Here is a 16,657-nt window from a genome sequence, read left to right on the forward strand (position 1 = left end):
GAGGTTCAGCCCTGCAAAGATAACACAAGGGCAGGGAAAAAAAAAAAGAAAAGCAAGGAAAAAAAGTAACTTTAGTTGATCAAAGGAGAAAGAGATTGTTTTTCCCCTTTCTTTTCAATCAAAGCTCAGGACATCAGGTTGTAACCTCTGCACTAAGCTTCCCATTACTGGCAGTCAGTCTGAAACAACTTGACACAATGACCCAGTGCTGGGCCCAGGAGGATTATTAGGAATCAGAGCACATCACCTCCTCAGAGCACATTAGAAGCTCTCACTCAGGTACAGGAGAGCCACTCCAGCCCTAGTTAAAGGCAACCAGGTCCTGGAGAAACTACTGCTCAGGGGGCCAACTTGCTCCAGAATCCCAAATAACCTTCCTCTGTGTGTGGGTGCCAAAGGTGGGAGCCCAAAATGCTGCACTCACCTTGGTTCCTTCACTCCTCAAGATTCTTTTCTGGAGAGCTGCCAGGAGCATGAAGCCTTGGTTTCCTTTCAGCCCTGCTCCAAAAGGAGAAAACACAAAAATGAAATAAAATATAAAATATAAAATAACAATTAAAAATAAAACGACTTACCCAGTGCTCACTCTCTCAGGGAGCTCCCACGGGCCTGGAAATTCCAACTGCCTCAAGACAGGGAGGATTTTTCCTTCCTCCCAGCTCGAGTTTGTGGAGTTGCTCAGCAGTGATGAGATCAGGCTAAACTGTCTCTTGCACAGCAAAGGTGTTAAAAGACACTAAACCTGATGCTGTTTGTGCTGTGCACCCAGCCCAGCCCTCAGCCAAGGGCATGGCCCAAGCTTTTGAGAGGTTGATAATGAGCTTTTTGCTGATGATTAGTGATGTTCTTTCACTAATCCTTCTTAATGCCATCCTTGAAAGTCAGGTTTGATCTCCATGGCAGGAAGCATCTCCCCACGCTATTCTGCTGCAAGCCAAAGGAGACATCAACAGCCAAGCAAACAGCCAGAACTGAAAGGTTTTGTTTGGAAGTGACCAGATCCAGAGAGGGAATAAAGCTGTTGGAGAAAAGCTGAGATTTCTGCATCTCTCTCAGAGTATCCATATGCCCAATGCCAATGAGCTGAAGCCATCATCTTGCCTCAAGGGTCTCTCTCCAGCCTGAGCCCTGCCCAGCCAACACCCCATCTCTCCCACACACCCCAAAATCCATGACAAACCACCTGCCTCACCTCTTAATTCACCCTCACACCTTCTGACTATAAACAAACAGGAGAGCTGCTCCCTGCCAGTGCCAACAGGGTACCCTCCATCCTTTCCATCCACTGGTCACCAACCCTTTGCTCCAGGCAGATTTGTGCACATTAAATCACACACAGTTCCATCCCTCAGGTGTTTCAGCCACCCCTCAAACCACTTTGAAGCCACCATTGCCTTAGACATTCCTTCAGCCTCAAGGCACCGTAATCAAGAGATCCATCGAGGTGGTGTGTGTTAAAGTACTTTATTGGTGATCATGGATACTCTGTGCACGTTAAGCTTTGTACAAAAACCTCTCCACTAACACCAGAGTGAGCGACAGCCACCAGGAGCTCCGACCTTGGCTTGGCTCCCTTCTGAGCGAGCAGAAGGGAAAGGAACACAAATAAAAACCAGCCACGTTGGCCACACCAGTTGGACTCCAGCAGCAAACCAGTCCTGCAGTCCACAGCCTGAGCTGCAGCACAGGGAATGGAAAAACTCCCTCCCAGATGAGCCTGGTTTGTTCTCACGACCACGAAGGGATGAGCAGGAAAGGCTTCACATCTCCTGCCGCGCTCTGCCTCGGGGTCCTGCCTCCCACGTCTGATGCTGCTGTAGTTTATCAAGACTAATTAAAAACCTCATCTCAAGAGCTCTAAGCCAGCAGGGAAGAAGTTTCCATGCCCGTCACGGCCTCATTTGTCATCCGAGCTGCTCTCGGGCAGCAAGGCACCACCCGAGCTCCTCTTGGCCCCGCGCAGGCACAGGCCACAGTCCAACTCCACGTCGATGTCCCCGAATTTCAGCTGGCAGGACTCATTGCAGCTGCAGGACAGACAGGGACACTGGTCAGGTGTTTGTGGGCAGCAGAGCCATGGCTCACCCCAGCCTGCTCAGGAAGGTTGTGCCAAGCACATCCTTTCCAACCAAGATGTGCTTGGACACACACTTTTCTCAGCCCACGATACACAGGAGTGGATGGAGTCCCCAGCCTGGTATTGTGGTGGGTGATGCTCTCAGCTGATGCCCCGTGGCAGAGCCCCCAGGACCCTGTCCCCACGTACCAGCGGGATGCAGCAGAGTTGGCAGCCAGGACGGCGAGAGCGCCCGCGTAGTGCCAGCAGAAACACATGGTGAGGAACGTCAGGTTGCTGTGGTCAGTCTGATCCCAGCCTGGGCCTCCCCACGGAGGGGACAGCACAGACCCAATCTGCTCACAGATGGAGATGTTAGGCATTGGCACATGTCACATCCTTCCTCTTTTCCTCCTGATTTTAGCCAAGCTGCGTCAGCTGACTATGGACTAGAGGCACAATAACCCCATGTAACACCTGGGCCACTGCCCTCAGCACCCCCAAGCACCCTTGGCCTGCCAGACTGACACAGGAGTGTGTTTCAGGAAGAGATGGATGCTCTGCAGACAAGCCCTAGGGCTCACAGTGCAGTCCAACATCCCCAGAGAAAGATGACACTGCCAGGCTGTGTCACCTTTGGGATGACCAAAGACCCCTAGACCCAAACCTGGGTGATTACATGAGAGACTTCTGAACATTCCAAGTCACTTGGAATAAATAAATTTGGCCCAATAAAATGAATAAAACCTCCTGATTGTGGTTTCCCACCCTTGTGGGGTCTGATTGCCATTTAGCACACAGGTCTGTCCATGCTGTCTACACTACATCTGCATTTCTCCATCATGACAGCTCTGGCACTAAACCTCATTCAATCCTTTGATTTACCAAGATGTTCCAACCAGTCTGCAAGCTTAATCCCAACAGATGTGCCATAATAGGCAGAGCAGCCCCCTCTGCTCACCTTCCTGGGTGCAAAGCTCACTGCTCTGAGGAGAACACTGGCTACACACTGACCTGCCAAAGCCAAGAGCCCTGGAGGAGGAAGGAGCTGGTCCTGAAGGTCTCCAGGATGATGTGGTCTCGGAGGAACACCTCCAGGAGAGCACAGAGGGCTCCAGCAAAGATAGCCATGGCCAGCAGGGAGTGGAGGTGCTGGTCCAGAGCAGCATTGCTGTAGTCACGGAAACAGAAGAGCAAACCTGCCAAGATTCACACTGTGTTAGCAAAGGACACTGTGGGGTTTGTCCTTTCAAAATACATCAGAAAACTGAGACTCTCCTCCAGGTCTTACCATGATCTGCTTGGTGGGAAGAGCCAGACAGCAACCAGCCTGCTGTCAGCACCTTCACCCTGCAAGGATCACACAGCCCCAGCCTGGGCCCTGCTCTGCCCACTGTACCCCCCAAACCTGCAGGGATCCCCATGCCCCAGCCAGGGCTGGAGGGCTTCAGGAGGAGCACAGTGATCACAGAATATTCAGAGTTGGAAGGGACCCTTGAGGATCATCTATTCCAGCTCCTGGCCCTGCACAGGACAATCACAAGAATCTCACCCTGTGCCTGAGAGCATTGGCCAAACACTCCTGGAGCTCTGTCAGCCTTGGGGCTGTGCCCACTGCCCTGGGGAGCTGCTCCAGCACCCAAACACCTCTGGGGGAAGAACCTTGTCCTAATATCCAGCCATCCAGTGTTGAGAACCTTGAGCTCAGAAGATGGTTGGGAGCTTTGTATCAGGGTTTGTCCCTCTGTGCATCCAGCCAAGGTGGGGGGAGGACAACAACTTTTTGCTACTCCAGAGTGAGCTACTCCAGAGTGAGCCAGCTGCTTGTCACCAGGAGAAGCAGAACCCTCGAGCATCCCCTGTGCACCTGGAGCATCCAGCCATGGCTGGATTCATATTTAGGGAGGAACAGGGATGGGGAGACTTCAGCACACAGACACTGCCATTGCACCTCCACACACCCTCCAGCTGTGCCTGCACAGAGCTCTGCTGGCCCCAGCACAGCCCAGGAGCTGTCACACACACTGGTGAGCCCCACGATGCTTCCCCATCCCATGTCCCATCCTCCCCCAGGCACCAGGAGTGATTCACCTTCAATGAACAGAGCCACAGACAGTGAGAGTCTGTCTAAGCCAGGAGGCAGCTTGAGTGGGGAGTGTGAGACCATGTCCATGATGCCAGAGAGGAGGAAGAAGAGGTAGACGGTGGAGTAGTGCCAGTGGGTGAGGTCTGTCCAGCTCTGTGTCTTGGGGCTGTACAGCTGCAGGTGGGGACCAGTGGGGACAAACTGCTCCACCAGTATTCCTGGGTAAAGAGTGGAAAAAATGTCATGCGTTTCCTTTTACACAGAGGGAAGGACAAGCCTGCAGGAAAACTGTCTTTGCAGGGCTGAAGCAGCAGTGGTGTTTTCCCAGAGGAAGAATAGTGAGGTCCCATCTCAAACATGTCCCCAAGCCCTCCCACACCTGCTGCAGGTGTTTCCCCACTACAAACAGCTCCAGCATCACTAGATGTTGGGGCAGAGACTCATCATAGTCTCATAGTATGTTAAGGAGTTGGAATGGAGCTTAGAGATGATCCAGCCCCAACCCCCTGCCCTGGGCAGGGACACCTCCCACCAGAGCAGGTTGCTCAAGGCTTTAGCCAACCTGGCTGTGAACACTGCCAGGGTTGGGGCAGCCACAGCCTCCCTGGGCAACCTGGGACAGTGTCTCAAACCCTCACAGGGTAAAACTTCCTCCTAATATCTAATCTGAATTTCCCTCTTTCCATTTCTCCCCATTCCTCCTTGTCCTGTCCCTGCAGCTCCTAACCAAGAGTCCCTCTGCAGCTTCCCTGGAGCCCCTTCAGCTCCTGGCAGGTTGCTCTGAGGTCTCCACACAACCTTCTCTTCTCCAGACCATCATCATCATCTCTTACCTATGAGAGCAAAGAAAGCTTTGACTGCCCCTTCGAAGATCTCTGCACGCCCAAAGCTGTGCTGGCTCTCAGCATTGTCTTTCCTCCTCAGGTACTTCAGGGGGTACCTCACAGACCACCAGAGACCAAAGATGAAGAAGAAAGTGCCCCTGAGGGCACTGCCAAGGAAAGTCGTTGGCATTGGGTTCTCTTGCTGGACCTGTGAGGACAAACAGTGTCTCAGGAGTGACCCAAAGCATCCTCAAAGGACATGTTGGGCTGCTCTCCCAGGGATCCACATCCTGACAGAGCAGATGTGCATGGCATAGGCTGCAAACAGGTAGTACCAGAGGTGGGACAGCACCAGGGGGAAGCTGCCACCACATACCACTGGGTATATATATATATGCATATATACATACAGTCATTGGGACTTTGTCATAGAGAACAACACATTAGTGCCCAACAAAATGCAACAGGTAGCAGAACACCATAACACAGTTTTTGCTAATAAAAAGCAACATGACAATTATTGTCTTAGCCCATAAACTCCCTCCAAATGAGCCAGGGTGTGAATCCAGCCCTGCATCCAGCAGCTTCAGCCAGCCAAGGCTTTGCTGGGCTCCACTGGAGGAGGCAACCCAGGAACCACTAACATTTCCAACAGGAGCCACATGCATATTCCACACAACCTTCCTTTGGCAAAGCAGTGATTTGGCACAGGGGAAAGAGATTTCAGCTCCACAGGAAGAGCCTGAAGACTCAAGGCATGAAAATTGCCTTCAGGCTAAGCTGAACCAATGCCACTGAGTAGCAGCAAGGATGGAGAGGAGCAAAGTTACAGCAGATGTACATCCTGCAAACTATTTCAGCCCATACCCAAAGTGCTGGGAAAAAAATCCCAGTGCAGAAAGCACAGAAAGAAGTAAGGAATGCTTACAGCAGTGAGTTTTTGATATTACCTTGGGATGGTCTTGTCTCCTCCAGCAAGACCTCTCTCCTCGCTCCCTTCTGCCACCTAAAGAGGTGGTAAACTTCTACCACCTAAGGAGGACTCACTTTTTCACTCCACATGGCCTTCCCAGTCCTTTTCTACAGCTCAGATGTGCAGGGAGGAAGGCATTACTCATCCCAAAGCTGCCACTCTGACCTGCCCTTGCATCACAAATCACCTCCTCGCTGTGTTTATAAATACCAGAGCGAATTGCAGGGGCTGGATGAACAACTCCAGCACGTTCTCCGAGTCCTCCCACACTAGAAAGTAATTAGGCACTGCAAAATGAGGGTAGGATGTGGCATGGCAAGTGCCTGAGGTGAGGGAGAGCTCTGCAAGACATCCCTGGTTGGGTTTTGGAGCTGGGGTTGGGCAGAGTGGCTCAGCCCTGCACGGGCAAGCACAGGGTTTGGCTGTAGAAACCATCATCATCCATTGCATCTCCAGGGTACAGACAATCTGGGAAAGGCTCAACACTGTTTATGCCATGCTGAGGTTTCCTTTCAGGAGGGAAGTTACTAAACAGCCTTTCAGGTAGGTGGGAAACTCCCCATCCAGGAGCTGTTTGGGGACCAGGGATAGCTCTCTGCTCTATTTTGGGTGCCTAGGTTAGGGTGAGACAGCTCATGCCCCAGGAGGACTCACATCTTTCCTGATTATAGCCTGGACACCCAGTCCAGGGCATTTATCTTCCCTGCACAGACATCTACATGCTGAAGTGACTAACAACAAACACTATGAAAGCACATTTAAGCACAGCACAATTGCACGATCTATAACCAAATGCTACTATTGTCCTACTTGTGACTGCAAGGGCAACAGCCTGAGGCAGGAGCCAGGAGCATACCCTGAGCAAGACACACGTCAGGAACGTTAATTTGACATGATTAATCAGAGGAGAGAAGGAGAGCAGAGATATCCCAGAGCCTAGAAATGATGAATGACATGTCCCACCTGCAGCTCCAGAGGCTGCTCCAAACCACACCAGCATCAACCCAGAGATATGTCACTCCACATCCACCAACCCTCCTCCCCTTCACCTGAGTTAGCAGCAGACCCAAAACACTCTTTAAGATGTGTCTCTGGGATCTGGGGTGGGATTGGGTGATCTTTAAGGTCCATTCCAACCCCTCAGCATACTCTGATACTATGAACTAGGCCATGTTCTCCTGATCTCCTACTCTGACCATCTCTCCCAAGTGAAACAGCCCTGTTTTTCCTTCCAGTGCCAGAGACCCTTTTGCTTTACAACCTCTCAATAGCCAAACCCAGCAAGGCTTTGGGGTGTTATCCAAGTCCTCATTGCTTCCAACCAGCTGGACACAGTGCTTCAGCAGCCACCACAGATCATAGAATCTCAGGGTGGTTTGGGTTGGAAGGACCTTAGAGATCATCTCATCCTACCCCCTGCCAGGATCAGGGACACCTTCCACCAGCCTAGGTTGCTCCAAGCCCCATCCAACCTGGCCTGGAACACTTCCAGGGATCCTGCCATGTGCAGAGATGCCCCAGCCCCACCATCAGTCAGGCAGAACTGTGCATGGAGCCCACTCAAAAAGAAATCCCACCTTCTTTTATAAAACAGCCACAGAAACCAGACATGTTTCCAAGCAACAATCCACTTGCACTGCTCAAGTCTTTGAGGAGCACAAAAACAACCCCCCACAAACACAGCCCCCCTTGACCAACCCACCCAGCCCAACCTTGCCACCCTCACCCAGTGGCTTCCCCCACAGCAGAATCTGAGCCCACGCTCACAGAAAAGCTGATTGAGCTCTGAGTGAGCTGCAGCAGGGGAAGAGAAGAGGCACTGGGGTTATTTATGCCTCCTGTGAGCTAGTTTGTCTGTCAGAGCAGTTGAAATACGGCTGCAGTCACAAGTGATTACCTGAGCTGCCCTTCTCCCTGAGCAGCTCCCAGCCTGCCATGCCTTGCTTAATAGCCATCTGGGAGCTGCCTGCTCTGCTCATGGAGCCTTCCTGACTGCTCCCAGCCTCCCTGGAAAAAACCCGCCCCCGTGGGGGCCCCTCCCCCAAGCCCTGCCACAGCTCCATGTCCATCCCTGATTTCAGCCCTGTGCTGGGACTCACTGCAGCTGAGGCAGAGGGGTCAGTGCTGTGGGATGATCCTGTCCACGTGGATGGATGAGCAGACCCCACAAGCACCCAGGGGTGCCACCATAGCCTGGCAGGCAGCATCCCAGCACAGCCAGTCTTCATGGAGAGGGCAAGCTCAGCACCTGGCCATGGGCATTTGGAGGGTCTTCTCCTTGTGGATCTTCCTCCATCCTTGAACAATTCCAGGGATGGAGCAGCCACAGCTGCTCTGGGCAACCTGTGCCAGTGCCTCAGCATCCTCACAGCCAAGAATTTCTTCCTAATGTCCAATCTATCCCTGCCCTGTCAGTGTGAAGCCATTCCCCTTTGTCCTGGCACTCCATACCCTTGTCCAAACTCCTTCTCCAGCTCTCTTGGAGCCCCTTTAGGCACTGGAAGGGGCTCTAAAGTCCTTCCAGAGTCTTCTCTTCTGCAGGCTGAACAATCCCCATCCTGTGCCATGGTGCAGCTCCAAAACACAATAAACCCCCTTAAAAAAGGAGCTAAAGCTACAGGTTTCTGGCACACTGCCTCCACCAGCATCACTTCCACCAGCCTCACCCATGGCCATCATCACTCTGAAGCTTCACCTTGCAGAGATCTCCTCCACACATCCCTTATTCCCAAGCTCCAGCAGCCACATCCATCCCATGGCACAGCTGCTCACCAGTTATTTCTCTCCGTGGGTAGAAGCATTTACCTGTGACTCCTGCCTGTCCTTCTCCCTCTCCAGCTGTGTCAGCAAGGAGGTTATTACTGGGAAGAGGCAGATAAAGGGAGAAGCCACCACGGGGAGGTGTCCCTCAGACAGGATGTTTGGAGCAGAACATCCTGCAGGGCAGTTCAAAGCACACTGACTCAACCACCTTTCACAACCTGGGCCACCTCCTGCCTGACACGAGAAAAAAAAACCCACCCAAAACAAAACCCAAAAAACCAACCAACAACTCTCCTGGACGTCCTGCCTGCCACGAAAAAAAAAAACCCACCCGAAACAAAACCCAAAAAAACCAACCAACAACTCTCCTGGAGTTTGCCACAAAAATCAGGATGAGCAGCCAATTCCCATTGCCATGGCAACCATGTATATTCAGTTATGATGATGGGGTTTTTTTTGGATGACTGGGGAAGGAGCCAAGGAAAGATAAGGCTGCAGCATGGTCTGACAGGGCCAAGCTCTGCTGGAAGTCTCTGAACTGGGTTGCCAGGGACAAAATAACCCTTTTAGGGGGGGTTCAACCTTACAAGTGTTGCCTGAGGGCAGGAGATTTTTGGGCCAGGAGCTCACAAAACAGAGCAGAGCCTTTGTGAGCTCCATCTCCCAGGGCACAGCAGCCAAGGAGAAGGGACAGTGGCCCTCTCTGCTCCAAAAGATATGCTGGCAGGACACAGCAGCCTCCTCCACTCCTTTATACCTTGCCAACACCTGACACCTCCCAATGCTAAGCACTACAGACACAAGCCATGACCCTATGGCTGCACACCACACTGCACAGCTGAGCCATCAGAGTGTCTCCAGGCAGAGAAATGCCACAGGCCACCCCAGTGTCCCCATGTCCCTCCACATCCCTGAGCTGGTGGTGCAGAAACACTCAGCACCACTCCAGAGCACTGCCCAAGCTCCTGATCATGGACACCAACAGCACATTCCCAACCCAGTGTTCCTCCTGTGGAGTTGTGTGAGTGTTTCTCTCACCTAATTCCTCATGCTCCCCCAACCACCCCAAGCAAACCTGCAGGACAAGCCATGCCCTGAGCCACACACGTGAGCCAGAGCCCCACGGAAGCCCCAAGGCTGGAACAGCAGGAAAGCAAAGCAGCCTGCACAACCCTCCCCAGGGTGATGGGCTGTGCTCCAACAGAGCCATAAAAGCCACCAAGCCATAGCCAGGAGCTCTTTTATTCCCATTATCTCCATATCAAGTAGGAGGAAGGGAGGAAAACAAGAGGCTGGCGGTGGTGTTGGCACACAGCAAATTCACCTCCAACGGTGCTTGAGGAGCAGGATGTGTGGCAGAGGGATGAAACACAGAACCATTACAGCTGGAAAAGACCTCTGAGATCAACGAGTCCAACCTCTCACCTAACACCACCATGGCAACTAGGCCATGGCACATCCAGTCTCTCCTTAAACACCTCCAGGGATGGTGACTCCACCACCTCCCTGGGCAGCCCCTTGCTATAGCTAGTCATGCTTTCTGTAAAGAAATTCTTCCTGATGTCCAATCTAAACTTGCCTTGGCACAACTTAAGACTATGTCCTCTCATCCTGCCACTTGTTACCTGGGAGAAGAGGCTGAGCCCACCTGGCTACAACCTCTTGGACCAACAGGGAATCCCACAGCAACAAAAGAACTTCCACAAAGGCAGTTTCACCCAAGCTTGAGCTTCAGGAGTTTGCTGCAACATTAAATCCAAGCACAGGGAGAAATACAACCCTCAGAGGAGCTCTTCCTTACAGACCTACCCCTAAGAATAAAACAAGAAGAAAAACATACCTTTTCTGATGGAAAATAAAGCAGTAGCACCACCAGGGACCTCTTCAGCTCAGTTTTCCTTTCTGCAGCCTCCCAGCTCTACAAACCACTACCCCAAAGGGGAGCTTAGCATGAAGCTGCTTCCCAAGCAGTAGGAATCAAGTCCTTGGAGCCAGTGGGGAGGGCTGCTGGGAGGGCAGCAGTTGGGGGCTGAGGGGAGGAAATGAGGCCCAGCTGAAAACTATCTGCTCAGAGGATCAATGTGCCTTTTTTTCCTATGGAGTTTAAAGGGCCAGCAAAGAGTAAAGCTCAGAGAGAAAGTTTCTATGAAAAGGACAACTTGAATTACACTGATTAGCTTTAGGTGCATGAAATGATGGAAGAAAGAGAGTTTCTACCCTTTTAACCATCCCCAGGAGGAAAATGAGGGTGGGAACAGCCCTGTTAGGGGATGTGGAGAAAGGATGGCATCTCCCCCCAGTCCCGGAGTGAGTCTCACACACTGTACAGGCTAAAATAACTGTGGGCACAAAGGGATGTGATTCCATTCCAGTTCCTTAGGGATTGGACCAGCCTGTCCTCTTCTTCCTCCCAGGGAGAGACCAGATGCATCCAACCCCCTTCAGCCTCTCTACTGTCCTCAAGCTAAACCCTGAACTGAATTAGATTTCATATTTTTGCTTCCTTTGTCTCTTTTTTTTCCCTTCCTCTCAGCTCTAACTGCAACAACCTCTCCCCAAAGGTTCATCATGGGCCTCGGTGCTAATGCAAAAATGTGCTAATGTTTGCCTCCTTCCTGGGGGTGGTGGGAGGCACAATCTAATTAGAGGTTTGCAGCAGCTCCAGTGCTGCAGATGGATGGTTGTTTGGGAAGTACAGAGTATTATTATGATTATTATGACGAATGCTAACAGCAGCTTTCATAAACAGGCAACAGAGGAGGTGAAGCAGGTGGTAAAAGCATAGGCAGGGCTTGTTCTGCTGCCCACACCTTCATTTCAGCCCTACATAAATGTGGCTGTGCAGGGTGGCAGATCCTATCTCTGCCCAAGGAATGAGTGGATGGGCTGTGCTGGGGCTCTTGATGAAGGGTTTGCCTTTGTAGCTGCAGGAAGAGCCAGCTGCCAGTGTATTTGGCTGCTCTGGGGGGTGTTGTCTGGGTTCCCTTGTAAGAGCAGTGTAGATAACACTGGTGGGAGGATCAGTAGCTCTTTCCGGTGTGGATGAGCAAATCACTGGAGTGACAAATCCAACAGCAGGCTGGAGTGACACAAGACAAAAAGCATCCCTGAGACATCCCCCAGGGCACCCTGGGCATAGAATCAAGGAATCAATCAGGTTGGAAAAGATCTCTGAGATCATCCAGTCCAACCTATGACCTAACACCACCATGTCAACCAGACCATGGCACCGAGTGCCACATCCAGTCACTCCTTAAACACCTGCAGGGATGGTGACTCCACCACCTCCCTGGGAAGCCCATTCCAATGTCTGATCATCCTTTCTGTGAAGTTATCCATCCTTTATGTGAAGTTATCACAGCCTATGGGCCTTTGAAGATCAGTGTGGCTATGGACACAAATCTACCCCCACTCCACTCACCCTATATGGCCAAAGACACTCTCATTCAACTTAGAGCATCATAGAGTTATTCAGGTTGGCAAAAACCCTCCAAGATAAAGTCAAACCTTTGAATCCAACCATTATATACTGAAAAATATGATCCAGGACAATTGGTTGATATTAAAGCTGTGTTAAAAGCAATTATCCCTCTAGGATTGTCCTGGAATCCCAGAGGGATAATTGCCTTTCACTTCAGAAATAAATGTAAGGATGGCTCATGGTTGCAGCTCTCTAATAAACCATCTCTGGATCACCCACCCAGACACCTCCATGTATGTCCTTGTTTGGCTACCTAAACTAGTTACAAATGCCTTTTTTAGCTCAAATGAAAAGCACTAATTCTCTTCCAGAAAATAACCCCAACTGTATTTAATCACAGGTTGGATCTTTCCTCCTTCACTGACCTTCATACCTTGGGAAAGAATGTGCTCCAGAGCTGGAAAACAAATTAGTGAGTGCTCTACTGAGAGTCCTGGGATGTTTGTAGGAGCAGGGAGTTAATGAGGCAGACAGAAACTATTCCAGACACCCAGTGCTGCAGAGGGAAAATGATGTTTTGTGGCCACATAGTGACAGGGGACAAAAAAAACCTCGGGGGGGAAGGAGACAGCAACTTGATGAGGAGCAGCAAGGAGAGCTGAGAAGGATGAACCAAACCGTCTGCCACTTTCAAAAGCTAAGAGTACTTCTTAAAACCAAAGTCAGCGTTCATCTGTGTGTCTTGGGATGGAAAAACCTCCAGGTTTTGGGGGTGGGAAGGAAGAGAGTGGCTGCAAGGTGACTGCAACCAGCATGGGTATGTAGCTGGTGCCACCTGCTGCTCTGCCCTCCCCTGGCTGCTGGATGGGAACAGTGATGCTTGGGCTGTTTGCTGAAGGAAAACGACTCCGACCAGAGCAGAAAGAACTCAGAGCATCATTCAGAGCCTTTTAGCTGCTCAATGAGCTGCTGTGTGTCCTGCAGTGCTCCTGGTGACTCGGTTTGTCACCTTACAAACAGGGTGTTCTCCTCACCTTATGAGGTGACATCTGCACTAGGAGTTGTGCCTCATTGCAGCAGCAAGAGGAATTTCTGAGGCTTAGAAATGCTATCCTGCCTTGGCAGGGGGAAAAAAATAGCTGCAAAATGCTCCTGTGTTCAGTGGTTACAACTCATGAGACTTAATCATGGCATTTATCAGATGGATTTATGGGGATGTTATGGCTCTGCTGCTTCATTCTCCTCACGCCCAGTCTGCCTGCACCTCCCAAGATCCAGCCCTGCTGTGGAAATCCAGGAAAGCTGGAATTCAGGGAGAGCCAGGGAGGCTTTACAGCACTGTTAACGAGCAATACATCCAGGCTGTTGCCCCTGTGAGCTGCAACAAGCTCTTTACACCAGGGGAAAGGGGTTAAAGGATGAGCTTTGCCTTCCCTCAGACCTGCCAGGAGCTGCTTTTCTCTTCAGCCCAGAAATCAGCTGCCATCCATCCCCCTCACTTCACAGCAGGGAGAAGACCTCAGTGCAGAGCATCCTTCCAGCCCCAAGGGGTTTGAGACATGAACAGTTGCAATTCACCTTGTGCTGGTGTTTATTTTATCTCTAAACATATATGTATGTGTGTTATTTTTAATCCCCATCGTCACTACCAGCACATTTTCCTCCTGAATAGGAGGTGACATTCCCATTTTTTGCAAGAAATTAGCTGGCAAATGCAAGCTAAAAGCAAACCCATGTGCCTGTTTCATCTCACTTTCCAAGTGAGGGGTTTGTTTTCAATGGAAAACTGGGACGTTTCAGGCATCCCTGCTGCTTAACCATGTATCTTACAGCCCCTTCAGGCTTTGCAGGTCTGAGGGATGGATTTGTCTAAGCTATTATTACACACTCTATAATTTATCAGTCTTCAATTTCAGGATATCAGCTCAGTGAGGGTTTTTATTTCACATTTATTCACTCTCTCAGCCTTTAAGTGAACATGAAAACGATTAACAAACCCTCTTTTCAGTTCAAAGCATCAGTAAAAACATTTGTGTTGTGCACAATCAAGCCCTGGTGTTGCAAAAAATTGCCATCATCTCACATTCCACACTCTTTTACTCATTCTCCTTGAGGTGATGACTTGCTCCAGAGGTACATGACCTCAGCCTGGAGGTTTCAATCAAGCAGGTCAAAGCCTCCAGGCTCTTGGAAGAATCAGCTGGGCAGAGGATGCTCTCCATCCCTATGGAAACACACATAGGAACCTATAGGATGGAGCAATCTTGTCAGGTTGAATTTCCATGCTTCATTTTGCTGCTGAAAAATCACTTCAAACATTGCTCATCTCTGAGCTGGAGATATTCAGGCACTGATGGAGAACAACTACCCTCCCCATGCTCAAACTGCTCTCAACCTGCTTCCAGCAGCACAACTCTGGCACCTCTCACTCCTCCAAAACAGAAAGAGTTCATCAGATTCTTTTTTTTTCTTCTAGAAAACGGATTCTTCACATATTTGGAGAGGGAGTTTTTCACCCTCTTCACTCTTCATCAGAGCCATTCAGGAAGGCAACTTGGGAGCTGCTGTCACCTTTGTGCTGCCGAACCCCCAGGCTGATGTAGGGCTCTGTGCCACCTCTCCCAAACCTCTGGAGGCACCTGGAATGCAGGAGCAATAAATCACTGTTAGCAAAACCCCCAGACTAACATCACTCATTAGAGCCCTCAGGGAAGAAACAATTCTAGAGGTCCTAAAATGCTGTTTGGGGGGTTTTATTCTCTATAAAGTCTATTTGCTGGCATAGATTGGACTATCAGAGGTAATCCTGTTTAGGGGGGTTTTATTCTCTATAAAATCTATTTGCTGGCATAGATTGGACTATCCCTTCTGCAGCCTACACAGCATCCCTTAGAGACTCTTAGAGCACCCCTAAAAGTGGGATAATATCCCTTTCCCCTTGTCCTTTTTCCCCTTGGGAAAGCCTTGCCAGGGGCTGGCAATGTTTTAGTTCTTACACTTCTAATCCTGTTTAGGGGGGTTTTATTCTCTATAAAATCTATTTGCTGGCATAGATTGGACTATCCCTTCTGCAGCCTACACAGCATCCCTTAGAGACTCTTAGAGCACCCCTAAAAGTGGGATAATATCCCTTTCCCCTTGTCCTTTTTCCCCTTGGGAAAGCCTTGCCAGGGGCTGGCAATGTTTTAGTTCTTACACTTCTAATAACTCAGGGATTGTCAACTGCTTTGAAGCCCTTGCAAGTGTCAGAGGGTTCTGGTAATGCTTTGAGTTCTCTATTGAATTAAAGTTTGACTTCAAGCACTCAATGCAGAAGGAAAAAAAAATGATGTGACTTCCAGGAGCAGCTCCAGGGGCTCAGTTCTTTGACTTCTCCATGTCTAATGCCTCTTGCTGCCACTGCTTTGCATTCTGTGCACTCAACAAACACCACGTCCACTTGTCACTTTGCCCTAAAACTTGCAGTAGGCTGAGGCTGCTTATTCAGCTGTGACTTCCCTGGAGTGCATCTGTGTCTCACTGCAGCCATCCCCACCCCTGCCTGCCCACCCACTCCTGCCCCAGTTTGTGCCCAGCCATACCAGCAGGTGAGGGTGAAGTTTATCACCAGCACAGCCACAGCAGCTGCCCAGTGCCAGAAGAAGCACATGGTGAGGAACATGATGTTGTCATGGTCTGTCTCATCCCACATGGGACCTCCCCATGGCTGGAACAGCACAATACCAATCTGGGGGGAACAAGAAATTTATTACCTTGGGGAAGAGAAATAAAGAATCATAGAATCCATTACTGGTTTGGGTTGGAAGGACCTTAAAGCTCATCTCATTCCACCCCTGCCATGGGCAGGGACACCTTCCACTAGACCAGGTTGCTCCAAGCCCCATCCAACCTGGCCTGGAACACTCCCAGGGAGGGAGCAGCCACAACCTGGTCCAGTGTCTCACCACCCTCATGGTGAATCCCCTTGATCTACATGGTGACCAAGGAGCTTGAGCCCTGACCAGGGCTGATTTTGCTGAGATTTTGCTGGGACAGTGAGGCTCAGCCTTGCAATGACAGGCCACTCAAGGCCAGTCTGCACCTGGGATCTCCCTTATTCCATACAATATCCAGACACAATCATCCCTCAGCACTGCAAACTCTGAGCCATCCTTTAAAAACTCCAGATTTAGTATTTTATAAGCTCAGGCCAGTTTTTAACCTCTCAATAGTGGCTGGATTGACACAGCTGGGGCTGAGAAAGGTGAAGGGAACTCAGCTTTTTACAGTGGCTTAGTTTTGGGAGTGATTATCTCCAACTGATTTCTTTGCTTCTCCATCTCCTCCCAAAGCAAGCAGCTGGCTGGCTGGGTTTTAACTCAGCCATTTTACTGCTGGTGGGCTTTGCATTCTGCACTAAACCAGAGGGAGGGCTGCAGGCTGCATTAGACACATTAAGCAATTAGTACTTGGTTGTTAGCTACTGCGAAACGTTGCTCACTTGCTTTCGCTCGTCCCCCCAGAGAAGCAATAAGCCAAGACAAACAGCTCTTTC

General features: G+C 50.4%; 2 protein-coding genes across 2 annotated transcripts in view; both read right to left on the reverse strand.

The window, feature by feature from the left end:
- Positions 1-1,897: 1,897 nt before the first annotated feature.
- On the reverse strand, positions 1,898-5,156 carry LOC103809070 (transmembrane protein 45B-like). Its single transcript, XM_009081883.1, has 5 exons — positions 4,976-5,156; positions 4,148-4,360; positions 3,071-3,255; positions 2,267-2,412; positions 1,898-2,027 (listed from the first exon to the last, which is right to left on the reverse strand). Exons 1-5 carry the CDS (start codon positions 5,154-5,156, stop codon positions 1,898-1,900), a joined length of 855 nt encoding a protein of 284 aa, XP_009080131.1.
- Positions 5,157-14,644: 9,488 nt separating this feature from the next.
- LOC103809071 (transmembrane protein 45B-like) overlaps positions 14,645-16,657 on the reverse strand; it is a 4,565-nt gene continuing 2,552 nt past the window's right edge. Inside the window, exons 4-5 of the mRNA XM_009081884.1 lie at positions 15,705-15,850; positions 14,645-14,762 (exon numbers count right to left, since the gene is read on the reverse strand). Coding sequence (XP_009080132.1) covers positions 14,645-14,762; positions 15,705-15,850 — 264 coding nt within the window. The remainder of the gene's footprint in view (positions 14,763-15,704; positions 15,851-16,657) is intronic.

The sequence above is a fragment of the Acanthisitta chloris genome, unplaced genomic scaffold (genome assembly GCF_000695815.1).
Source record: "Acanthisitta chloris isolate BGI_N310 unplaced genomic scaffold, ASM69581v1 scaffold3059, whole genome shotgun sequence".
NCBI classification, from domain to species: domain Eukaryota; kingdom Metazoa; phylum Chordata; class Aves; order Passeriformes; family Acanthisittidae; genus Acanthisitta; species Acanthisitta chloris.